Source organism: Haliaeetus leucocephalus, unplaced genomic scaffold (genome assembly GCF_000737465.1).
Source record: "Haliaeetus leucocephalus isolate CR32 unplaced genomic scaffold, Haliaeetus_leucocephalus-4.0 Scaffold339, whole genome shotgun sequence".
In the NCBI taxonomy this organism is placed as follows: Eukaryota; Metazoa; Chordata; class Aves; order Accipitriformes; family Accipitridae; genus Haliaeetus; species Haliaeetus leucocephalus.
The window spans coordinates 8467950-8495643 of NW_010972775.1; the positions used below are offsets into that span (position 1 = coordinate 8467950).

At 36.2% G+C, this 27694-nt stretch overlaps 1 protein-coding gene across 7 annotated transcripts in view; it reads right to left on the bottom strand.

Annotated features, from left to right (window-relative positions):
* TCF12 (transcription factor 12) overlaps positions 1-27694 on the bottom strand; it is a 174017-nt gene that overhangs the window by 12885 nt on the left and 133438 nt on the right. For 3 of the 7 annotated variants that reach the window (XM_010571773.1, XM_010571771.1, XM_010571770.1), the window contains exons 10-17: positions 18427-18532; positions 17156-17295; positions 16696-16840; positions 15104-15168; positions 10843-10921; positions 6108-6181; positions 5111-5182; positions 4185-4391 (exon numbers count right to left, since the gene is read on the bottom strand). In XM_010571773.1, the coding sequence (XP_010570075.1) occupies positions 4185-4391; positions 5111-5182; positions 6108-6181; positions 10843-10921; positions 15104-15168; positions 16696-16840; positions 17156-17295; positions 18427-18532 (888 nt within the window). The remainder of the gene's footprint in view (positions 1-4184; positions 4392-5110; positions 5183-6107; positions 6182-10842; positions 10922-15103; positions 15169-16695; positions 16841-17155; positions 17296-18426; positions 18533-27694) is intronic. The other 4 variants (XM_010571774.1, XM_010571776.1, XM_010571772.1 and 1 more) reach the window with 3 other exon arrangements.

A 27694-nucleotide genomic window follows, 5' to 3' on the forward strand; every position in this document is an offset into this window, starting at 1 on the left:
TCCCCCGGGACCCCGGGGCGGCTCTTGGGGTGCGCCTGGTGAAAAACCGGCCCGTTACAATGCCGGGGTTCCGCCAGCAACGACCCGCGGGGTCTCACTGTACCAGCAAACAAGCCTGGCGTTGATTCGTTCTCTCGTGGGCTCATTTAGCCTTGTTCCGATGGTCCCTCTTAGGTAAACCCTAAACACTCGGCAGGCACACAAAATGGAAGACGAGCGGAAAGCCTGGATTCTATCACACGCAGCATAGAACTAAGGTTTTCAGTTGCAGAGGCAAAACATTTCAGAAAAATCCAAGAAGCAATCAGCACAGACACCGTGTTTTTTAAAAACATACTTAAATCGCTCACCTTTGTGTATTTTCTCTACATAATGACAACCTAACACGTATTTAGGATTCTCAACAAATCAAACGAGTTACAGCTCAGTAGAATCCCAGTTTGAGAAAGACTTTGTATGTAAGACTGTAAGTTGTTTTAATTCAACCACGTGAACTGTATTTATTTTTACACATTTCAAGAAAGACTTGCACACAGGACAACCTGCAGCCACACACAGACTTGCAACTTAAAAAAAAAAAGTGCAGAACTTATTCAGTTCAGTTGATTTAAGTGGTAACATTTGGGATCTGAAACCAGAAAACCAGTTAAGTATTTTTGACAACTAAATAAAAACTAGACAAATCATGGCAACTGATGACACACTGCTGCATGTAGGAGAACCGAGAGTGACACGTGGGGAAAGGACAACCTTTGTCCTGTTAACATTGGTTCTGCGTCTCACACTTCAGGTTGATTATTAATTTTGAACTCTTAGCAACAAAACCTTTTGAAAACTGGAAAGAAAAAAAGTATCAGTCTTTGTTCGTTATGTGCTATAGGACTTATCTAAGCATATTTAAAAATACATGCACTTTTCAAGCCATACTAGCTGGTCAGTTTGGCCATGGTCATTAACTAACTCATCTTAACTAAGGTAAGCATAATTCAGACAATGAAAAGGGCTTTGGAATCAAGATTTTTACACTTCAGGCAGCTCAAAGTTGTTCAGTGGGAACATAATCTCTGCAGAGAAATGCTAATACTGGAAGGGCTTTGAGCAAGAGCAGAGGTTGGTGTTGGCAAAGCAGCCTGAACTGCCCTTTCATGCTTTCATACTTAGAGCAGACACAGGGTAGAAAGAGGAAGATCACCGATTCTCTTAGATTCGTGTTATACCTGGAAAAAACCCTGTGACTTAAGGATTGAGTTTCATCCTTAACCGAGTTTCCAGGCCTTTTATTTATTTATTTTTAATCAATTCAGGCTGTTCTTTTCCCATTGTATTACAATGACAAATAAAAAGCAGCTTGAATAAGAACAAAAAGAGTATTACTTCTTAACTTTTCAATAATACATGAAATAAAATACAAATCAACTTCAAAGGCCACTTAGCAAATATTTGATGAGTTTGAGATATTAAAAATCTATTTGAATAAGTCTAATAGCCAGCCCAGTTAAAAAGAAAACAAGACCATTCAGAGTGAGCAGGAAATGAAGTCAACTAGAGTTTTAAAATAAATCTGGCTCAAAAATTAAGCAAATGTTAAAATAAACCCATGTCTGGTTACACTAATTACATAAAAAGGAGTTAAATTACTCATTTCCTAGCTCCTTCTGCCAAGATCATCTTCTTCAAGGGAAATTAAATTTAATTTTTTTTCTATTTTTTTTCCTAAAGAACAAAAATGTTTTGAATAAAGCCACCCCACCCCCCCCCCCCCCCCCCCCCCAAGGAAGTTTCCTTTAGTGCTGAATCCCAATGACTATTTCTTTACCAAAAAAACCCTCTGAGCATGTCAAACCAAAATAGGGAAACACCCTTACCAATGCTGACATTTCTCACTACATTAGCCAATACTCATTATTTTCTTGAAATTTATTGGAGGTCCTCTAAAGTAAAGCAGCATTTAACACCTGAATGAGGTCTAGACCTTACAGTTCAGGTTGTGTGTCAAATTCTCTGCTCTCCTACATTTACTATTTTAGGAAAAACAAATAGTAAATAAGTATAGTTTGAAACTGATAGATACTGAATACCGTAAGAATTACACTTCATACTTGGGGGGCATTACTGAAATGCAGTCATCACTACTAAACCATTCAGTTTCCACTACAGCCAGCTCTTCACTGTATGTATTTCAGGACTCCATCCTAAGTCATGCTGAGTTCCTGCAATTGCAAACGATGTCAAAGGGCACTCTTTGGGGACTGGGCAAGGCCATGACAGGATGCCTTCTGTTGGAGCCAATTATTCTGATGTAACAAAATTAAGGTTAAGCCAAGAAATTCTTTAGTTGACTCGCTTTTCAAGCCAAAACTGATCTGCAAGCTTGTTTCACCCAGTGCGGATGAACTATAAAAGCAAATCTTTTTTTCATTTTCCTAATCGAAGTTTATTTCTAACAGACAGCGAGCATCCTTCAATCAAAACTACAGATCAATCAAGTATAGACTTGATGATAAATCAAGTCTGTATTACATTTAAGTTATACAACTACATCAAACTACAACAGACTGAGGAATCTTTATTCATTTTGGAGAGTAATTTTCCACTGTCACCTATTTTAATCAAAACTAAGTTGATAAAGTATTAATCACAGCTTAGTTTAAAAGAAACAGATTTTTATATACATTTTGGGACTATCTGTACTTGACTGTATCTGGCTTAACAGTATCGGAAGGTTCTACAAGTCAGAGAACAAGTTCGTAACTGCAGTTTCACTCACTTTACCCCACATCATTAAGACTTAGTGAAAAAAAGTTTTCTTTTATATGACGAAATGTCAGTCTACCCCAGAACACTGTAGAACTTTCCCTTTAACAACATTCTTCAAATATTAAATATGAAGCAGTATTAAGAAAAAATTCTGGAGAATTTATGCATCACTTCCTTCATTACTAAAAGTAACTGTGAACTTGTATAGAAACCTAAAACTGGATATGCATTTGGAAAGTACCCCCCCTTCTCCAAAAGCCCCCAAACACACGCAACTTACAGAAAGTAACCAGTTCTTTTTGATGTTTACTGCAGTGGTTCTGAAATTAATATAAATGGATGTGTGACGTGCGAATGGGAGAGCCTGGAACTAATTCTGTTTTATAGAAAAAAAACCCTTCAGCAATTGGGGTACCTAATTATTTTGATGATAGGTGAAATTTTGCCTTGATCACACAGTACCCAGCTGTGAATCTGTTTTATAACAGAAAATTTCACAGCATGTAACTGGTCTTTAAAATTACGCTGTAAACATGCAAACACATGGCACCACTAAAATAAGCATGCTTTAAAAAGCTCTTTTTCCTTTAAGCATTTTTGAGAAGGGAGGAATAAAAAGGAAGAGAAAGGGAAGTAAGCAATGCTACAAATAGATTTCGTTTGCTGTATAATGCTTTTAACATATTTCCGATCTATGAAAAGCTCAACTACATTTTTTCAGAACAGTTCACATTTTTAAAGAAACTAAAAGAGATGGATTGAATTATTTCACTTTTCTTGGGGATTAATCTAAAAGTTGTTTCCTCTTCATTGTTACTTACACTACAGCTGTGCTTAAACTCCTTTTCATTTAGAAAAAAAAGTTTAAATTTTGAGCCTGCGCACACTATGGTTCCACATTCCAACAGCTTCCTCCCAGTCCTCTGCCAGCATCTGCTATTGAAGACTAGTTCCAATTTACAATAAACAGCTTTTCCAGACCAGAACACTTGAAATTCAGTCCTTCTTGACTGCTTTTCCCATTCAATCTCCCTATTCACCATTTCAAGGAGAAAACTGTTCTGCCAATTATTACACATCTGGAAAAAATGCATGTATAAGCTGAAATGCTCTCAGCAGAAAGTTTCAGCTTTCTGCATATGGTCACAGCAGGATTTTATGGGCCACTGACCGGGCCAAAGTCTAAGTTTTCCCATCATTCTCCTCCCCCTCATTTCTGCCCACTCCCACTCCAACCCTCTACTTGGAAACCCAGAGCAGGTGCAAGCCGTCTGCCATCTTTTCCTCCACAAGAATCCACAGAAGTTTCTTCCTGATAAATATTAGTCTTACAGTCCAGTTTTAACTCAATAAGCTCTATGATAATTTAAATACATCAGCTGTAATTGCTTTGCATAAGTATATACATCTTTAAAAAATAGCATTACCATTGATGCTTGTCTGTTGCTTGTTACAAGGCTAGATGCTCCATAATTTGAGTTCAGGCTTCCAATTGGCCCATTGTGGGATGGTCCCAGTAAACTATGGATATCTCCATGGCCACCTGATAGGCTTGTTGAAGGCCCCACAGCATGATTTCGTAGTACATGAATGGCATCATCGAGTCTGTCCAAGCGATCCTCCATTCGAGACTGCTGTTGGGATTTAAGAGGGACAGTAACGGCCATTACTGAATAAATCTGTGGACTCATTATGCCATAACAGTTTCTACCTCGGAGATATTAAAGATAGAAGATGAAATGCGGTATCAAAAGACTCTGAAAGCACCTTACCAGCACTACAAACAAACAGGAAAAAGCAAAGATATCTGGAGATATTGCTCGAGATAGCATTCGTTCCACAAATAGGTGGCAGCTTTTAAAGTGAAGCTTATTATAAGGTTAATGTTACTCAGCTTCTATTACATGGCATGAAAAAGAAAAAAGGAAGTGCTACAAAATAAGCTATCTAATACAGGATGAGAAAGAATGATTATAAAATCAGCCTCACCACGCTGGTAACAATTAAGAGAGGCTGTGGCTTTTTGAGCACCTGCATTACCAAAAAAACTGGACAAAACTTTAAGTTATCATTTTCTAAAATGGGTCTTTAAACAGATTAGGTATTTCAGAAATAAAAGCAAGTTCTGTATGTTACTGCAGAAAAGTCTGTCTTAAAATTACTGTCATTTAAAAAAAAAGACCAAAAAAACCCCAAAGCAAAACCAATTCTGACATTGCAGCTCTCTAGAAACTGACTTAGCAGAATGCTGGAGTCAAAAGATGGGTCATATGCTAATTTAAGTTTTTAATGGGAAATCTGAAGGAAGCATTAATTGAAACAGAAAAAGGCACCATCTAAAGTGAAATAGTACCTCACAGACATCCTTTAAGAAGGACATTGCATCTTGCAAATGCTCGTGAAGTTGCTGTTCAACTCGATTTTTCTGGCAAAGTCAAGACAGAACAGGAAGCAAAGCACAGGTTAAGATTAATTCAAAAAAGAGGTGAGGAAACAGCTGATGTGCTTGTCAGCAATAAATTGTTAGTCAAGTTAATGCAACAGAGATCTGATTATATTAAGATAAGAAAAGGCTAATATTTAACACTGCAGTTATGTTAGGATTCTAAGATGTACGTATCGATTATATTTAATTGCAAAAATACTGAAGAAAAGAAAACTGATTTAGCTTATATTTATTCTTGTTAGCCAGAAAAAAAAAGAAATTACATCCGGGGAAACTAGAAATATTAACAAGTAATCAAAACATTCCCTCAAATTTTTCCCCTTTCCTTCCCAATGCTGGATCAGAAATTTAAGAATGAAGTCAGTAAATCCTCTGCTGAATCTTCAAAAGAAGAAAATTTACAATGCTGTAGATTATTTCCTGTGTGTTTTTCTGTAAAATGTTTCATTAATTACTAAAAGAACATTCCCCAATAACCAATAGTAATTACAAATAAAATATATTAGTACTTTAATGACAGTGTAATGAAAACAAGCCCGAGAGACTACCATTTCAGGGAGAGAGGGGGAAGGACAAGTAAATACGAAGGCATGAAGTCTTTATCTTTTCTCCAGACTGAACTTTAGATAAGAATTAGCTATGGATTTGTGAAAAGGTACCAGAATCTCATAACAGCGCTTTAGCACCAGCTGTCCTCAAGCACAGAAGCCTGATGCCCAAGGAACAGATGGTGAAAGACACACCCTGCACGTCTTATATTGTTCAACTGAACAGGCCATTTGTTAGCAAAGAATTCATTTGTAATGCTATCCTACTGTTTCCTTTAATGATATGCAGGATTTATACAAAACCAAGCCTTCAACTCTTAAGTAAAAAGTACTATGTTGCTTTCAACAATTCTTACCAAGGAGTGTAGAGAGTTTTCATAGTTTGGAGATGAGGGGGCTTGTCCTCCACTCCTAGACCACTGACTGGCACCTGTCAAAATTGTCTAGGTTAACGCACGAATTTATGCAGCATAAGGGGGAAGCAGAGACACAATATATTTCTCAACATAATTAAAATCAATATATTCTGCTTAAAGGTAAGCTAACATATGGGTATACAAAGGAGGACAAATTCCTTCATTCTGCCTTATTGAGGGATAATTTTTATATCCTAGCATCTACAGAGTTAGACACATTATTGATGACAAAGCAGTGACATCTTCAAAGTACTTCAACATAAAAAAGTGGACTAAACACACACACACTGTATCTGAAATACCTGCCTTCTGCCAGTGTCACGATAAAAAGATTACTGAATTCTTTCTTCTTCATATTACATTCAATATATGTAGACATATCTTTAATATTGTCAAAATATACAACAAAAGTATTTAAAGAAAAATAGACACTGAATTAAGGATAACTGGAAAACCATTTTTGTAACACTGCTCTACTAAACAAGAAAACCTGAAACTAGATCTAAAAGCTTTCTTTATCTTGTCTAGTTCTACACTATACCATTTTAGGTTATAATGCATTCCAAGTTTAGAAGAGTAAAAATACACCCAAGTTATTCGCATTGCTTATTTCAAATATATTTAAGGTAGATTGGCAGCTAAAGAATCACTGACTGTGCAACAACTTGACAGTTATATCCATGTTACCTATACACTGCAAATTCAAATACATATCCATTCTAACCTGACATAAATATACCTAATTACCATGTAAAATTTAAAAATAATTAAATGTGAAATGCAATAACTAATAAAGCGGTACTTTTAAAACAAAGCCTGAAGTAGTACAACATGTATTTTTCTCACCAACTAATAATGCATCTTTTATAAAGATACTACATGAAATTCTATGGCCATTAGAGACAGCTTCCTTTCAGCCATACAAATGTAATAATAAAGCAATTACATTAATAAATTATGGACATACAATCCAAAGCAGCTCATTAAAGGAAGAGCCTGTGGGCTTGTTCTTCCAATAACAGCCAGAGCTGTACGTCTGGAAAACTGGGAAAAGGTTTAATAACATTACAGTTCCTTTGTTCAGAAAGCTGCAAGTAGTTACCTTTTAAAGAAAGGGTTTTATTTAACAAAAAGAGTACAGCTTGCATAGCCATTAAAATACCTAAATATTTCCTTTCTAATTAGAAAAAAAAAAAAACAAACCATCTCCAATTTCATAAAAGCCCAGAGCTGCCATAACTGTGCTGGAATTCTCTTTTAAAATGTAACGACATCAGTGAGTAAGTTTATAATTACCAATTTTCACTTCACAGAGCTACTCTGGGTCTGGATCTGTAGTCTCCCTCTGCATGACTGTCATTCCTGAACTTGGGAATAATGCTTGGAGTCCCACTTATTTATGCAAAGCATTAATGAAACAACTTTAGAATATTTTAGCTCAGTGTAATGTTCCAATTTTTATCCAGTCAAAACTCCACGTTTAGAGACAAGACCAAAGTCAAGGCCTTAATGAGTGCTCACTACTAACAGGATTGAGTGTACTACTTCCTACAATAAAGCATCAGCTGAATATTAAGCAGAAAGGCAACCAGTTAAGAAAAGAAAGCAAACAGACTCAACACCTGGGCATCTAGTCTGATGAGTCTGGTATTTTTTTTAAATGGAAAAAGGTACTATTTCCTTAATGTAAGCCCAGAACAAAACTCTGAGTAGGACTTCTCACAAAGGAAATGAAAAGGGGGGAGGGAATACTCAACTCCTCCTCTCAAACGGAACAACCCAACTCAGCAACCTGCAGTTTTTAATCACACCTCTAGTAATGCTAGAGCTCTTTCTGAGCGGTGGCGTACTCTGTCTCCATGTCTGCGCAGGTTGCCAGATGGCACTGATTTCCTGCTTTCCTCATTCCACTCCCCCTCCTAGAAGTTTGTGCATGAAATCCACCAATTATGTTAAAAAGCATCCTGGCACCACAAGCCCTGCAATTAACAACTGCAGCTTTTAGTGCAGCACCAACATAGCAGCATGAAAAAACAAATAAGCCAGGCAAGTGTTAGGATTTACAGGGGTCATCGATAGTAATCACTGTAGTATTGTTCTTACTCTCAGAGTCTCCCCAACACTAATCCTCTGGCTCCCCTTTCAAACACACGCATCAGAGTCAGCAGAGGGCTGGTTTTGCATCCTCAGAACCGACCGAATCCTATGAATACCTCTGATCCTGGGACAAGGATTCTTAAAATACCAAGGCTCCCACCATTCAGATCCATATATAAACTTCACATACATACACACAATCATTAAAACTATGCAGAAAGCTAAGTGCTGGACATGTTTATGTAAAATTAGAAATTAAATGAGGGCAGGGAAGATGAGACACACACTATTGTCTCATAATACTTGGGTGTTTTCATCATGTTGTTCTCAAAGCTTTTACTTAAATTACTAAAAAAATGTCATTAGTCCTTGTTCAGTAACACAACAGCCAAATAGTCAAACATGAGCTTATATACTTCAGTGTCTCATGAAGTTACTATCTCTCAATGCTTTAAATGGCAAATAAAACGCTCTTACTGTAATTTACAATTAAAGGATAAGTAAATTATGACATAGTCAAATCTATAATAAGAATGCTAAATAAACAAAGAATTAACTGCAAAAGAGGAAAATCACGATGAAGGCTAAAATGCTCCAAAATATATTATTTCAGTATACATAAAACATTTGTTTTATCTGCAATAACTTTTTGGGTCAGGACAGAAAATGGCTACCAGGAGTATAAATAGCAATAAATATAGTAGTAATTACTTTACATTGTGCTTCACTGTGTTCTTAGTGACTCATCTGGGAATAAAGATAAAAGTCCAGATTCATAAATGAAGGTAATTAACCACTGGAGCAATTTACCAAAGGCTTGACAAATTCTGTATCACTGGAATTAAAGGGGGTGGGGTGGGAGGGTGTAACTGTAAAGCAGATGCTAAGTTTGCGCCTGAGAAGGATTTCAGTATTATTTGCTTATATCTACTACTGTCTTAGCCATCAGAATCCAGAATAAGGAACACAAATCAAAGTGCAAATTTTGGAGAGTTTTACACTTGATACGGGTTCCAACAGACAAAGGCATCAACAGCAAAGGGAAAACCTCAATTTTAGGGACCTCAAATTTGTATTCTAAAACAAGAAATTAGCTAGCATGCTTACAAAATTAGCTGTAGTATCTAATCAGGGAACTCAAACTGGGATCTTTAAAACTTTAAATACTTTGAAATGTCAGACTTCTTTCTTCCAGCCACAAAATATTTTCAGTATTTGCTTTGATGTTAAAAAGAAAATAATAATAATTTTCTGGTCTGATCTGCCTTTTCAGTACAACAAGGACATACAAAACATTCTTTGTTGACTGTAATCACTGAATAAAAAATCCCATTAATTCCATCATTACTCAATTCAACATGGATTTTTCAGTTACAGAAAAAAAATGCTCAAAGCAGCTGCTCAGGTATGCCATGTCAGATATTCATTAATCCGTTAAGTCCACAGAAAACCAGAACAGTGTCCATTAAACATGAGTGAAGTATGAATGATGAAAGTTTTCTGAGTGACATTGCATATACAGATATGCATATTCACATACATATGTATATGACTGCATTCTGCATGCAATAACTTTACTAATTTATTCACCTGGATTACAAAAGCATTCAGCTATGGTCATTCTGTACACCTTTCACCATAAGTTTTTTTGGGGTTTTTTTTTTTTTTTTATAAAAAGCAAAACACTCTTGCAAAAAAGTGACCAACAGCCAGGAGCCTGCAGTGATATATTAAATAACAGAGAATGGGAAAACAGACTGTTGTATAAACATTAAATAATTTAACAAATTGTACTATAGGAAAGAACAGGGTTAAAGTTACATCATCTTGCTTGTAATTCTAGTTCTTTGTTAAACAACAAATTTAAGTCAATGGAGCTTTCACAGTCCTCTCTATATGGAGAACAGCTGTTCAACTTTTACTAGACAGCTGAGGCCACAGTGTCTGTGAAAGCTGCACTACCCACTAATAGCTGTAGGCAGCTGCCCAGTTCTTCTCCACACTGGAATGCTTCTTCCCACATTCACACTACAAACACACAAAACACAGGTGACAGAGGTGGCTGCAATACAGAGCATTTATTTTGAAAAATGCCAGAAATTCTTCTCCCATAGAATGAAAGCATTCATGGAAGATATGAATGAAAAGCTATCCTGTGTAAAAACTGGATAGTCTCTACAGCTTACTATATTTTCATTAGAGGGAACACACACCTGCTGTTTATCCCTAAAAGCTGCCGCAGAGTTTTAACATATAGCTTTAAAAAACCGCCAACAACCAAATCACTCTTATTTCTCTCCAATGGTACAGATTTTTACAGATATCTTCATAGCTGTGATAGTATATGCTCATTCAATGTTTTAAAAGATTACTTTAATAAGCTAATTTTCAAAGCCAGTTGCCAGGATTTAAGTGAATGCTTCCAACAAAATACTTAAGAATCTGGATTTATAAACCTGGGCGTAGTACAACGGAAAAATAAACAAAATACAGAAGTAATTATGCAAGGAAGCTACTGCTGATTTCACTGACGTTTTCAAAACAACAAACAACTTATTGACAAACGGCTTGTCTCTACCTGTAAGAGGCGAAGGTGATCCAACTGGTGTTGACGGATTCGATGGAAAACTACTGCTGGTATGATCAGGAGAATAAATCTAACAACAGACAAAAGAGATTGTATATCAATACGTGTCATAATACACAGTAAAAAACATAGCTATTAGGATTCCTTTTCATGCTTTTAATTGTCACTCTTGATGCTGGGTTGATTAAAAAAAACCAATTTGATCCTTCAATCACAGCTCTACTTTATTACACTCAAGGCTCTAAAAATGTCCAGAGAACTTTCATTTTCAAGCAGCTGTCAAAATAAGCACAGCCTGTATTTGATAGCAACACAAGTATAACTGATCTTCCTTCTACTTTAACAGCAGCAAAAATTACAGCCTTTTTATCACTGAAGGAGAACGATATACGTAAGAGTTAACAGTACAAAGATAATTAAACAAAACTTCAGGAAAATGCAGAGGAATAATGACTTCCCAAACATTAGAGAGAGAAAAGATTTTAGCAGTCAACACATGTTATCTTCTAAAAATTAATCCTTCAGAAGAGAAAATACCAAGGACGCATTCAGCTCTAGTTACGATTGGTACCTACTGAACAAAAACCATCTGAAATTTGTTGCCCTTGCTACGTATTGCAGCACATACAGTTTTTCTCTTGTATTTCTGTATCAGTTACTCCCTTGAGATACTAAACCTCAACTTGCAACAATTCATTCCTTTCTATTAATGTAATTATAAAGTCTTGATAAAAACTAAAGACTTAATGCTTAAAGCTTTAATTAAAACTTAAATTTTCAAGATTCTTGGAAAATTCATTTTGTGAAGGGAATTGAATAGGTTTAGAGACTGACAACGGACTTCAGAAGATATTCTTACAGGTCATCAGTTCAAACCTGTTTTACTTGAGCAGAGACCAGGATTTGTTAGTCATCAGATGGCAGTTAAAAAAATCTTCAGTGGCAGTGTGGCTGCTGTCTCTTCACACAGACAATAAAACATTTCAGTATTTAGCTGACAATAAACTGGGACTTGGTTAAGTTGCGCATTTTATTTTTTTGAACTGACAAAACCAGGACCCAATAGACCACGTGCTCCTTCGTGGTCTATCATACTTTTTCATTAGAAAAGACCACCAGTTTCCTAATGGAAATACCTCTTCTTTCTCATACATGCTAGAAAGCAAATATATTTAAAAGAACAAACTGCCTCAGACCATTGTAGGAAAATTCATGCATTGTACATCAGCATAAAAATGAATCTTGCGTGTCAGTATGGGAACTGTATAGAGCTCCAGACAGATAAGATACAGAAAATTAAAATTATGTCAGAACAAAGGCGATGAAGTCTCCTTTGAAACTGGTCGTTTTCCACTGCTCTACCTGCTGATTTTATTTTGCTATATTTTATAAGAGAGAAAACCTACATTAATACCAAAGCCACAACTAAAATACAAGGTCAGAATTCATTCTGCATGCAGTCCCTGGCCACTGTGCTGTTAAATGACCAATGATGAACAACCCTGACACCTTCTGCCAGGCTTAAACGGTAACATGACTCATTTTACTGCAACAAATGAGACTCCTCCTCCTATCAGTCATGGTCCATTCCAATCAGTGGGGTGCCAATATGCCAGGATCTAATGAAAAGGCTCTTAGACAAAAGCCGCACAATTGAGAGCCTGCAGAGCCAAACCTCAGAGCTGTTAGTCCAATTTTTTAAACACTACAGTGTACATTTCAGTTAGGCTTTGTTATGTTAATGTTATTGAGTCTAAAGCAACAAAGAAACTTAATTCATGAATTACTTTTAGAAGTCAACTTCCCTACATTTTCTTTTCTTTTGTGAGGGGACCAGTGGCTATTTAACTATCAAGACCGTACAAAGGCCTTTACCCTAGTTCTGAGGTAGGAATCAAAACATAAGTTATCACAAAGAGGTCTGATATAATCAACAAAGTTAAACAGTCCTCCTGTTTGATCTCCTCTAAATTAAAGACCAAGTGTTTTGATTTGGCATTAGGCAATGAAATAAACCAGATGTTTCTCCTGCCATATAACCCTCCATGGGCACAATCTTAAAGGGTTATTGTTTGGCAAATGTTCAGGGAAACACATTAGAAATGGCACGAATACCCAGATTTTCTTTTCTTTCTATCTATACTAGTTCATTATCCAAACTAATGCATAATCCACAGGGCTTTGGGAACTTTGTGTAAATACTTTCATGTACAATTCTCTTTCTTGCCTACCCTGAGATTAAGACCACAATTATCCAGGCTTAAACCTAAAATAAAAGAACCTTTGCAAATGTATTATCTGGCCTTACATGTTTAATCACATACTATTCTGTATGGTCTTTAATACCTAAACTGAAGAACAAATGTCGTATCCTCTGATGTTTCGCACATGAAAGGCCTATTGCGAGATGTACATCAACAGAATTTTAGAACTAGAAATTCCTCTCAACAGTTGCAGCAGTAGCATTTAAAATCCTAACAGAAAAGCATATAGCATCATCTTAGAAAAAAAAAGTCAAGACAGTCGCAGTATTTAAATAAAACTTTGTTCAAACAGAAAAATATTCTTTGTTTACTAGCCATCAGAATTCATGTGCACTAGCTTCACCTGCAGGAAAGACCACCTCCCTCCTCTCCACAACCATGAACGGTGCTCCTTGCCCAACAAGCACAAGTGTGCTGGGTACGCGCGTGTGCGGGGGAAGCAGATGGATGAGGCAAGGGATTTGAAGTGTGCAGACTATGGCATGCACTGATAGAGCAGATGGAATGCATCACCATCAGCTATGACAGAAATGATTTATGGAATGACCTGGCTGCTCCTGCCAAGCAACAACACGGGATGACAGAAACAAGTTTCTATGACAACCAGAGCCCACCCACCAGTTAGATTAAACATTTCTGACTTCCACTTGCAATATATTTAGAGTTTTTCCTCAAAACATCAGCCTGGTTTTCTCAGCTAGTGACTTGGGAAAAAATACCTGAAAGGACGAGAAAATAATTTAAAAAAGGAGATCGGTGGAAAACATCACAGAGTCCCGCAGGTCTAACTGGCCAATGTGTCAAGCCTTACAACAGAAATTTTGGTCAGGCTGCAGAACAGCAGACATCCTAATACATCTGCAGAGTAATGAACAGACTGAAGTATGTAAGTATTGCTATTTCTAGGAGTCAAAAATTATCCCAGTTCTTTTCTGACAGGTCTCAAACAGACAAAACCAGAGTGTTAACTGCCCTCTGGACTTGTGAATTGTTATCTACTTGCTGAATCCCCAAAAGCAACAGGAACAACATTTTTCTCCTCAAAGCCAGTAGGTCAGAGTTCTCCTACCCAATATGGACATTACAGACATTATCAGATCTGGTAATCTTTTAACATATGACCCTCTGAGGGATGCAAGGGTAACAGGATCTGCACGAATATGCACATTTGCATTCACTGGTATGAGGTGAGGGATCCAGAATCCAACTCAGAAACGGTCTTTTGGGGCTGCAAAGTAGTCATTTCTATCTTTTAAATCAGACTTAGTCTCCCTATTTGCTACATGCAAGAAATACAAAGTGTTCCAGCCACCACTCCCAATTCCGAAATTTCTGCTATACAGTATCAATTACTGTTTTATAAAAAGTACATCTGATTGTATTAATGCAAAAATAATTGCTCTATGTGTGCATATGCAAAGAGAGCTTATAGACTGAAGATACTTGCAATATTTTACATTATCTACATTATTCCAACAAGAGTTAAGAGTTTAAACTTTATGCATATACAGCATTTTAAAGGCTGCTCCATAAATTATAGCTATACAACACAACATTCAAAACCTCTCTGTTTTATAAGGCCACTGAGAAAACATTTTAAACCTTGAGGCAGGATCTGCTCTGAGAATAACGTTAAAAATATTTGTCTTTAACTAGAACACTACAGAAAAAAAAAACCCAACCCCAAACCCTAAAGTTTTTATGATTATCTTTTACTTCGTCTAAGCAACTTTCTAAACTATATCTGCCCTAAATTTTTCAATCACCTGAAAAAAAAAAAAAGATGACAGAACGAGTCTTCTACAAATAAAAACATTTTCCACTTGGTTTTTTATAGACATTTGTCTAGTACGACATTGTATCATAGTACATTATTGTAACTTCATACATGAAAACTCCTGATTTGATATTATAAAATGAACACATAAATAATGGATACAATGATCAAAATATGTCTTTCAGATCTGAATATTCTAACTGCTACTTACAGATGCCAATGCCTTTCCAAGTGCATCACCTGTCTGTGAGCTTCCAGCACCATTTCCTCTGTTTCCTGTAACGTGGAAAGCAAACCCAACACTTATATTTAAAACTGAAATTTATTTACTTGTATTGTTTTATTCATCACATACAGTTGAGCAACTTTTTAAATGGATATTCTGAGGAAGTTAGTGTCAACAGAATCAGTTCTCATTATACTTAAAAATTCAATTAAAACAATTAGATTTAAATTTAGATGCTCTCCTCTTTAAAGTCAAACACAGTATCACCATGATAACTTAATGACCAACAAGCAAAAGCAGTTAGAGGAAAGACTGAAATTATTTTCTAGGATCACAGGCTAATTTTAACGAAATGTGAAAAGAAAATCAAAATCAGAAAATTATATTATTGCAGCTTATTTCTAAATGGTTATCACTGAAGTGCTGCACGTTTCATTAATTCTTAAAGCCAAATTCACTGAATAGTTCCTTGTGTGTCTCCTTGCTCCCCCTGCTCTAATTCCCCGTGTTGTACTCTCATCTTTTAGAAAATCCCTGAAAAGCTCTTATCCACCAAGCTTTCTGTCACCCTTGCTCTTAGTTGCATGTCAGCAGCTTTGCATGCCCTTTTGCTCCACACACCATCAAGCCAAGAGGAGGTCTGAAGCCCTGCCAATTGGAAACACAGAAAGGACCTGAATCCTCTGAAATATCTGCTTTACTGTAGAAGATAGACCCTTTAAAAGAATCTCCTTTCTCCAATTATCAACTTCTAATGCCAAAAAAATATATTTAATGTGAATGTAAGCCAGTCACATCAGAAATCCAAATCATGCAATACTCGCTGTTTCAAGTTTCCGGCAAACTTGGATTTTCCAACCTGAATTTCCCATGCAGATTCATTAACTTGGTTTTGTTTAAAGATCTGAGTGTAAAAAACACGTTCCCAAAATCAAAGCCAATATAGTCACTCTAACTAAATTCTGCTTACTTAAAAAGAACTGAAGTGGAAATCATACTGAACTGACACAGGGAATCTACAAGCATTTAATTTCTACAGCTGTATCTTACAATGCGCAAGTATGTGCAAGGAACAGATGATCAACCTATATTTCATGCTTTCCACGTAAGCATGGAAGAGACTAAACCAGCCACCATACTGGCTACTTAGTAATCTCTGTATCAGTTAAGAGAGGAATTTACGATGCAGTTTATCAAGCTCTGCAAAGAAACAGTCCTCCTGCCTTTCTCCGGCACAGTACTTTGGTGATACAGCAGCTCTGAAAACTGCAAAACCAGAATTATGTATATTAACATGTATATATACTAAACTATGGAAGGATAATTGCCATTAAGTTAGATGGATACAATCTCCTGAGCAAAGGCTTGGCTGTGAAAGCAAATAAACCAGTAAGTCTTAAGCTGACTGCAAAACAATTTGCCTCATCTCAGCCATACTGAGGACAGAAATGTCACAGTGGTGCAGTACCCCTGATCTACAAGCATCCCATAAATTAAATCTTACTAATTTTGTGCGTCATGCAGCCCTAAATTTCATTTTCTTGTAAAATTAAAAAAAAGCCGGAAGAACTTTTTACCCAGAATATTATCTGATCCATTGACAGGTGGAGTGTGTGAGGCAGCTACATAAGGTGAACTGCTGGTACTGCCACGATGGAAGCTAGACATTGGAGGAAGACTGGCATTTATATCTGTAGGTGAGACTGAATGCGGGGGATAGCTCTAGAGAAGAGAAACAGAGATAAGACATTAAGTAGTCTTTAAATAAATATTGATATTTTAAGATACCAAATATACAGCACCCAGCTCTTTATTAAAGGGACTCATCCATCCTCTGAACAGACCACTATACAGCCACAGATTTCTATTGATACAAGAGACGCAAATAAAAGGACATAAATCTAATACAGTAAGTTTGTGATTTCTGACAACTGGGTTTTTAACTGACATACATGAGCAGCAAACAAGAAGTGAATTCTTTTGAGTCAGATCTCCATATAGAATCACAAATACATTAATCTGTGCTGCATATCTTACCAAACGGTCATGTGTGTGCAGGCTGCCGTAACTGCCGGACTGGGACATGTGGGAAGAGGAGCCTCCCAGCATCCCACCATAGCCGGGCTGGCTCATGCCATTGGATGAACTCCAGAGGTCAGAAGAATTGTGGGTCCCATCTTTTTTTTAATTATTATTTAAAAAAAAAAAAAAGAAAACAAGAAAAATACATTTAATGAAGAAGACCACTGAGTTCTACTTTCCTTTACAAAATTATTTTAAAAAATACAGAATTCAGCTACTCCGACTAACATCAGCAGGGAAATGGTGACCAGTTCATACTGCGTCTTCTATTTTCACGCCACCACACTGTTGCTATATTTATAAAAAACCCCAAAAACCAACAGAGGCTTTATAGCTGAAATACAATCCAACCACAGCTGAGAAAATACCAAGTACTTCTGCTAATTACACAGACCTTCAGTAAGGCCAGATTTGTATCAAGAGGGTTGATAAAAATTCCAGACTGAAAGAAATAATAAAAAGGGGGGTGGAGGGGAGAGAAGTTTGGCTAAGCAGAGCTCATCATAAACATACAGTGCAAAACATCTATTAACCAAAATAAGCAATTTATAGTCTAAAATACCTTAGTACCATAAAAATATAAAAACATTTCATAACAGATTTAAGTAACTGGAATGACTACATTACATAAGCCTTAAACCCATGTGTCAATGCAGGTTTCCTTCTGTAGCATAAACTGAAGTGCTCTGTAAATTCCCATACTGAGAAACTATGCTTTCAATATGCTCCAAAACCTCATCAGACTACAGTACGAGCTAATTGTGTGACGTGAGGCTGAGGAAATGAATTCTGCTCTCATTTTGTTCAACACAACCCCCTTTTTTTTGGCATGTTGGATATACAAGCATTTAAGAACTTAAGACTGTTAGCTGATATTGTACAGTCAAATTCCAGAACAGTCAAGAAGCCCTCACCTCATTTTTCTCTATCTCTCCAGTGTGCTGCTCTGAAGCCCCTACAAATCAAGGGATGGGGGATTCTGTCCATCTGGCCTGGTGTATAATCCCCTTAAATTTCAGTCAGCAATTAATGTCATGAGAAAAACTTTAAATCAACAGACAGCTCCCTTCATCTAACTGTTTCTGAAGTACATAGAACTTAATCATAGGCTCTAGCACAATATGTTACCTTTACGCTTCCTCATTCATTCAGTACAACAGTGGCTGACTGCAGATTTCTACCTAAAGGACAAGTGACATCTACCCATATAAAGTCATTTTACCCACCTTGCATAAAGAAAGTGCTAGCAAACATACTGCTTGGTGGCTTAGGAGACGGGTAACTTGGAGATTCTCTGTTGAAATCATCAGAACTTGGGGATGGTGCATACACCTAAATATTGGAGAGCAATAAAAGCAGGTTAGTAATATTTGGGTGTTCTGCATTAAAAAAAACTGTAACAGCAGACAGACACAGATAGAAAGCACAAATAAAAAAAGAACAGTGTAGCAAGCTGCAGCATTTGTTGCCCTTGTTTTATTTGCTTTTTAGCAAGTTGCCACAGTACAGAGGAAGTACAGTAGAATGATCCTAACAACACACTTTCTGGTGTGCCAACTCAGCCAGGTGGCCTGATAAAAGCTTGAATGCTGATTTTGCTTTCTAAGTGCATGACTCGCACAGACTTGTTGCTCAAGATAAAAAAAGCAAGATAAAACAACCGGGCCCCAAACAAATTTTATTTTAAAACAACTGTATGCCTGTTTGAATATTTAATTAGCTGGCATCCCAACAATCAGAAAGTAAAAAGAACATCCAGTGACAAATGGAACGATTTTAATGCAACTATTGTATCATCTATTTAGAAACTTGCACGCCTTTGTATACTCATCAAAAATATATGTAATGCAAGTCCTGAGTAATAATCTTAAAACTGCAACATCGAGCAAATTCTTTTCACACTGGTCTAGCATTAAAGAAAACCAGCATCGTTCTTTTTTCAGTGTAATGCCACACTGGAAGGACTATTCTCAAGATGCAAACAACAAATTTTCTTAGGTTAAAAATCTAAGATGCCAAATTAACATAATGATTAGAAGTCTTTCATTGCAGTAACTCTAAGAAGAAATATAAAGCATATTCAGGAATAAGTCAAATCAACAAAGCCAGTATTCACAGACTCAAGGACTCTACCCATAACATTAGTTGTTCTAAGCAATGCTATTTCTTCATACCAATATTTTGGTCACTATAGTGAGTATTGCAATATGACTAGTGTATGTTAAAAGAAAAATCTTAAAAAAAAAAAAAAGGCAAATTAACAAATATGGAAGCAAAGAATATAAAAATGTAACATTGAAACCAGAGCATCTTTTTGCTACAAAGTAAAAAATGGGGTATTTTCATTTTTTAATTGTTCACCTTACTTGTAAATACATAAGGCTTCATAAATGCCTATATTAAGAATAATTTTAAAACTTTAAAGCTTACATACTGCAAATTGCAAAGTGCACTATGTCCCAAAATTCAAAAGTGAGTATTTTTATCCCTTCCTATACAAATACAGGCACATGCATGTTTCTACAACATTCACCTCTCTTGTCTTTCTGGGATGTTGTTTACCAAGCAAGAAAAGGGCCAGGAAAACCAAGCCGGCCAACAAAAAAGCATAAGTTCCCTAAAAGAGAACCATTGTTCTCCCGGAGGGTGACTGTTCTGATACGGATATTCAGAAAGTGAAGTGGGTAAGTCCCGCTGCCATTTGCATACCAATACCCCTCCTCCTCACTCCCAAATGCTTTTCTAGCCTGCTGTTGTCAGACCAAATGGCTGGGCATGTGCCTGCAGACAGCACTCTTTTATATCAGGGGGACTGCTTTACCACTCTCTTCGACTCGTTTTATATCAACAGAATTTCAATAAAATCTATCAAACTACAGTATGATGGAATCAGGACAAGGGCACAAGGAATCAAGCCAGGGCATAGCTGTCGATACGAGCCATATAATGAAAACGGCTGCAGGTAAAAAGGCACCTGGTAGAAAGAAGTCGAGTGGAAAAAATACACAACTTTTAGTTGCATGCTTAAGATTTTTTTTAATCAACAGAAATGAAAAATTTTTAGGAAAGAAAGCATTACGGGGAGCTTTTGTTGAATATTTTACTTGCAAATTTTCAGTTTATGGAATAAATGTAAAATAGAGATGCTTACCAGAGTGACAGAATGACAATATGTTATAAGCAATATTAACAGTACATATGTATTTACTATATAGGATGAATGCATGTATATTCCATGCCTCAGACATATTGTAACAGAAATGTCACTCTGTCAAATTGTAAATACTCGCGCTCATAAGACTGCAAACATATTAGGCAAAACTGGGCTTAATTTACAAGTTCTCTGTTGTGCAGAGTAACACAGCATATGCTATAGCTGATGGATAATCTATCACTGTCACAGGACAGCAGTGGAAACAAAGCTTTATGACATTTAGGACTGCCATGGAGATGTACACTGATTAATGCGAAATCACCTACAATGACGAATTCTACTTCTTTTAAACTGTAACGTTATCAATGAGATTTGTAAACACAAGCTTCAGACTGAAATTTTAACATTTTACATAATTGGGTGATTTATAAAAACTGATTAAACATTATCTCAGAAGGGAAATTAAACCGAAAAAACTCCTACAAATGTATCATTTACAGATACATGTGTACAAGCCATTAACATAATAAAAATGTTATAAATTATATTAACGTAAAAGAAGCCCTTCCAAACAGCTACATGAAAGTCCTAGCACAGACGCATAACTTTATATAGTTTCTGCTTGTTTTGGTATCTTAACCATAGCTTGCAAAAACATAGCTGCAATGTTATGAAGCTGCACTTGTGCCAGTCTAGATTTTTCAGATCAAAGGGTTCTTGCGGCAAAACACAACTGATGTGGTCTCAAAGACTTCATTAACTCCAGATGTGGGGAAATAGCCAGCCAATTCCACAAAAGGAGCAAGTCTCTTTTAGTTACAATCAGAACTACCCACAAATTAAAACCAGGCCTCTGATGTCATCTGATCACCTGCAGATGAGCGCCAGGTTTTTTTCTGGTTAATGACCTAATCATAACTTTTATGTTGTGTTACTAGAAACAAAATTTAAAAGCAAAGGACAAGATTTACTAAGATTAACTTGAAGTCCATGAGATGCAAAATACAAAGGTTTTAAATAGAAGAGTTGATTTAAAAAAAGGGCGAAATTTTATTTTTAAGTCGGGAAGCCATGTACCAGGCAGGGCAACTAGTTTGTTCACGCTGAAAGCCCTGCATGCACTAGGACCCCTATCCAGCAAAACGTAGGCTCTGTGGCTGCTGGCCCACAAGAGGCTCGCATGGCTGCACCACAGCTCCCTGGTCCGTGTCCTAGTTAAAGGGCTTTCTCTTCTGCAACAGCTGAGTAAGGCAGTTATAAATATGACGTGGCTGCTCAAGATGGCCTCTTTTAGCTATTAAACTGATAACAGTGACATCCAGGAGGCATCAAACCAGTTTTTCCTGGCTGACATTCCCACTAAGACAAGGAATACTGTTAAAAGGTCAGCCTGTCTGCAGAGTCTCCTTGACAAGGGTTGTCTCCAGCAGGTAGAAGAGGAGCCCGTCTTCTAATCCCCTTAAACGCACTGCACCTGAAGGCATCGGATGTGTCTCCATGCTGACAAGCAAAACACTCTCCAATTATGAATGGGAAATTCCCTTCCAATAAACACAGGCCAAAGCCAGGTTTTTTCACATGACTTATCAAGTGGAGGGCTTGACTTTTTTGGAGCTGTGCTAGAATATACATCAATCCTAATGCTGCACTGCTTCTGAAGGGTAGGTAGCCGCCGCAGAGGGAAGTGGGACAAATGAGAGTTGTAAAGGACATCAAGTCAGAGACCCACAATGGTCTCTTCCACACTCTGAACTGGTTTATGTTTCTCCAGTGGGAAAGGCAGGATGACAACTAAGATTTTTTTTTTGAGGGGTAGTGGTGAGAGCTGACTTCAGACCAGAGCTGAGAAGACATTATCTCTACTACATCAGGTTTAAGCAAAACAAAATGCATCATCCAGCTCTGAAATCTGCCCCGGTGATTAACATACGTAATGAACACTATCATGAAAGTTACACTGACCTCATATATCTAAAACATATCAAAGGATTACACAGTGTGCTTCTGTGTACTAATACAAGTGCCAATAACGTGAACATCAATTCGAAGATCTGGGTTTACCAAATTTTATGCTAAGTAAACTTCCAAGTTTCATTCTATAAATGCATTTAATAAATATAAAACTTACAAGTCCTCCTGTTGGCATGCCTCCTCTCAGGCAATTTTCCCGTAATCTGTTTCAAATTCTTAAATATTTATCAGTGTTTAATATTAACGTTAAAAGATTAAAAAATAGCAATGAAGCAACCAAATCTTACTTCCGATGAGCTCATCCTATCTCAAAGACCAAGGCTCCCATCACACAGACTGTTTATGGAATTATGAATTATGTTCCTCATTTAAGCCTAGATATTAACAATTCTTGGAAGTTCAGGAAAATATTTATCAAGCTGCTAGAGACAGAATTTTTTGAAACCAGTAGAGATGGATAACCTATTCTGTAGCTTGTAAACTCTGCTAAGTAGCCTATCTACATTCCATCAGCATCAGTCATGCACTGAGCAAGTGCGCACTGATGAATGATTTGTACATGTGGCAAAATTTTCCAGTGTATTATCTGCAGGTTTTGTGGCAAAAGCTAATTCTGCTGAAAGGCAGCTCTAGGAAAAGGAAACTTGTTTTCACGTTTATTCTATTTCTGACACAATCATGTACTAAAGCTTCAGGAATGTAAAATAGTAACTATAGTTTTCCATGCTCCTTTTAATAGCAAGACAGAAGCTGCCTCCCCCCCCGCCTCAATTCTTGTTTAGTTGATATTTGAGCAAGATGATAAAATGAAGAGCCCTAGTATACAAGATCAGTATACCATAACCTCAATCACACTTTTTGTTTCCAATACTAGGTGTAAAGCTTTATACATTTTAAAAACTCTTCTCACCACCCAGAATGAAAATAAAACACTCCTTTAAGAGAATAGAGCATCAGTCTTGTCTGCACATCCAACCATAATTTTTAAGGATGGTATAAAATTCAAACTCATTGAAGTAGCTAAACTGAATTCCATCTTAAATAAATGTTTATGCAGTTTAGGCATGCTATACATGCCTATTTGGGTATTTTTGAAATGCAGAATCCCACTGCAACAATACATAGCACAAATACTTCCTAGCTTCTTTCCCAGTAAATTACAATCTTAAAGTCACGTTAAAAAGTGATAGGCAAACTTAACAAAAATCCCAAATTCAGTATATGGAAACCTTTTGGTCTGTTCTTTTGATTTTGTTTTTTAAATTGTAGTGTGAGGCAGAGAGCAGAGGAAAAAGAAGGTAAGGCAGCAGGAACAACACCAGAAATAAATATACATATGTAGCGCTTGAAGATTCTTTTCATATTTTATTTGCTAAGTAAAGTCTCTTCCCCACACTCTCCAAACTGTGCTGTTACTAAAGGATGCATACAACGAAGTCTGCAAAAATTCCTGATTAAATTCAGATTTTAAGGAAACAAAAAAAGGAAAAGCTGAAACTAATCAGCCTGTTTCTTAACCAGTTCCCTGTGTTTCAGAAGGCTATTATAGCTGTGGAAGGAACCCCCATCACCAGTATTGACCACAGGAAGATGCAGTAGTATATATAACACTACCTTTTGCATTTGTTTATTTCTTCTCTGAACACACTAGTACTCTCAGTTTCTGTACCTCCGACACAGACTGTTGTATTTCTACAAATGGACTTCAACACACACGTGATTATGAAAGCAAACACACTGAGCAAAGGGGTGTGTGTTACTCTTTGGTGCTCACATTTCAAGAAATATAGATCTGTCCAATACAGCACCTGATCCCATCCCTAGCTGCTTTCATTTGCCCAAGGAAATGGACATAACCTTCACTTTAAAGCATCAATAAAGCTTGTTGCAGACAAGACAGCCTTCTGGCAGGGGACCACTGCTCAGTAGATTGGCAGTCCAACCCAATGGAGTGGAGCAGGGAAAACTCTCTTGGGCTGATACATTGCAACTCATCGTTTTTTAGGGGGATGGGGAGGGGAAAGAGAAGGGCGAGGAACAGAAAAGAAAAAAAAAAAATTCAGCTGACCAGTGTTTACTACCTGTCCTTATTCAACATCCACAGCCGTGTACCCCTAGAGATTTTCCAGATGATCTTATATTTGTCCTGACTTACAAATGTTAGCTTTGACCTTGTCTGAGTTGCTGTGGGCAGCATATGGTACAGAACAGCTTTAATTGTACTTTTCTCCCTGTATACTAACTGGCCCAGTACTAATAAAAACAGAATTGAATAATTCTTTTTAGCACCTGGTTGCTCCAAAATTTACAAACTGAAAACACTTTGCATTGATGTTAAAAGACTTAATACATTATTTATTGTGCAACAGCTACAGAAAGGCATGCTGCCGTGTCATCTAAGCATCATGCAATACTATTAACATATTTGTCTCTGCTATAACTCTGAGAGCGATGACTGCAAGACAGGCATTTTCTCCACTAAAAAATACCCAAATATACACATACCTACTCATACTTGTGTTTATTTATTCATCTCTACACACATACCCACACGTACGTATGCACACACGACACGTTTATAAATCGCCTTTTACACTCTGAAAATTGTCAAGACAAAACATTTTCTCAAAAAAAATCCCAATACAACCTAGTTTACAAAAAAACCAAATCATAAAGCATTACATACATGCAAAATATATCTCCCTGCTGATTTTTTTTTCTCCCTTTTTAAATAGGATTTTGTAGAAATCTACTGTGAAAGATGCAGTAACTCTGCCTTGGAAAAGGGCTCAATAAAGTCTCAGCCTATGCTGAGAAAAACAAATATTTATTCAATAATAAAAAATACTCATACACAGTCTGGTATATTGAATTAACCCATACAATGCGCAGAATACAACAATAACGTGTAATATATTCACAAATTTATACTCATATGAAATAGTAGTCGTAGGTGACAAAATAAAATATAATTAATATTGTTCCTTAAAATGTTTGTTTTGGTGGTAACTGACAAAATTACTGCGATCTATATAAAAATAATTCTACAGTACATTTAGAAAATAACCAATTTATTTCTGAACTTGTAGGTTAACTGAAAAAAGTGGAAATCTTTCAAGTCTATATTTTACTCTTTATGCAAAGAAGATATAAAACTTCTATTACTTAAATATTATTTTGCTGCCATTGCATTTTATAAAATTTAAATGAAAAGGCTCTGGTGAATGAAGAAGTTTGCTTAATTATTTATTAGTTAAAAAAGAAGAATAAAATAAAAATGTTTAAAAAGTATAATTTAAATTTGTCCTATTATTTCTACCTAAATATTTTTCCAGGTTTTTTTTTTTTTTCAGTGGGGGTTAGGTGTTTTGATTCTTTTGGGTCTGTAGCATAGCTCCTGAATGAAAGAGAAAAGGTAAAACTTTAAAGAACTTTAAAGAGAGATAAACATTTTAATTTATTTTTCCCCAAAAGCTCTATATTAGAATTTTGTAAGCCTTCCATAAACTGAGAATATTTTCTATAGATCAACAGGTGAAGGACCAAAAAAAAAAAAACCCCAACAAAAAAACCCCCAAACACCACAGGCTAAATCTTCTAGCTCAGTGAAGTGCAAGTGCTGTATTTTATTTATAAAACAGATTAAGATCTTTTTTCTTTTTAATTTGGTGAGGATTCTTGAAATGTATTTTTTTTATAACACCTATTACTAAAATCTTACTCCTTAGCAAGGGATTTGTATTAAAACACTACTTTTCATTTTCATGTGTCCCTCCCAAAACATACAGAAATTACAAAAACTTAACCTATTCTAATAGTAAAACCCCCGACTTAATTTTAAAACTTGTTATTTATGTGCCAGGGCACACATGACCATCTATTGGGGCCCTCATATACTTTTTTTTTTAGCTTAATACTAAGCTTTCTTCTGGCTTACAAATTTAAGAAGTTGAAAAGAACAAGACATTTTTAATGAAAAGTTTAAACCACACATTTTCTATGTCATTTCCCACTGCCCTGTGTGTAAATAAATCAGATTTTATATACATCACCAAGTATCAAAGAATGTCTGTATCCAAAATCTAATGCAATAATCTAAATAAAAATATCAAACTCAATAAGGTGCATACTATCAACTACTAATTGATCAAACACTACAAATAAAAGCAGTAAGACATCAAAATTAGGGTATGTACTGTTCTCATGGTATGGAAACATTCATATGAAGATTTGGCATACACACCTAGATGTGTGCTTCAAAAACTGTAAGACAAAACCCACACCCCCCGTTTCACATATCTTCCTTGTGTATATTTAAATTAGTAATTTAGTTTAACTTGCAGAATTCCTAGGAGAGAAAAAATGCTAAAAGCTAGTGAGATGTTAAAAAAAAAACAACACAAAAACAAACAAAAAACCCCAAAACCTTGGGCAACATGATATAAGATCATCATATGATTTGTCATCTATTTACTAACTCTTCAAGCTCATAAAGGTCACCTCTGACCCATAACAGGCACATGCTATCAATTTTCAAGCCATGCTCTCCTACAGTACCAGCACTTCCATCTACTATATGCCTGGAAATACTTAATAAGATCAAAGCCTTTTTTTCCTGCTACAAGAACAAAGAGAAATGTTGTAACAGAGTGATCTGTGCTCTAGAAAGAATAAAATCAAAACTCCATGCAAGTTATATTCCCTTTGCTTCAGGGTTATTGTATAGTTAATTTTACTTAAGTCTTATATATATCTTCACATAAAACTTCAAACAGATTGTTTTAGCCTAGGAGCAGACATGAAAGAAAAATTATTTCATATTTGAAAGACAGCTGGCATTTATACCAAAGGAAATGAAATAGAGACAAGCAATTTTACTCATTCCCCTAACCTCTCCTCCTGTATCTTTTCTATTATTCAAGAAGCTCATACACGGTGTCTTTAATAAGTATAAAAATCCATTGTTTAATTATCATTGAATAAAAATCTTGGCAAAAAGTTTACTAATGAAGGCAAAGCTCACATAGGCCCACGAGAGGAGAAACAGAAGTAAAAAAAAAAAAACCAACCCCAAACAAACACACGACAAAAAAGATCTGTATCAGCATCTCTTTTTTTCCTATTTAATGTTGTCTTTGTAACAGAAAAAGGGCTAAACCACAAACAACACAAACTGGAAAAAACAGTTAAATTTACCGTTGTGTGCTAATTTTTTTACACACAAAAATCAGAACTGTTGTCACATACACTTAAAAATTTTAAGTGTCAACCATGAAACAGAAATATCCCCTTCGATTTCCAAAAAGTTAAACTATAAACAGAAGATTTAATTTTTTTCAGAATCTGCCTTACCCCCCCCCCCCCCTTCC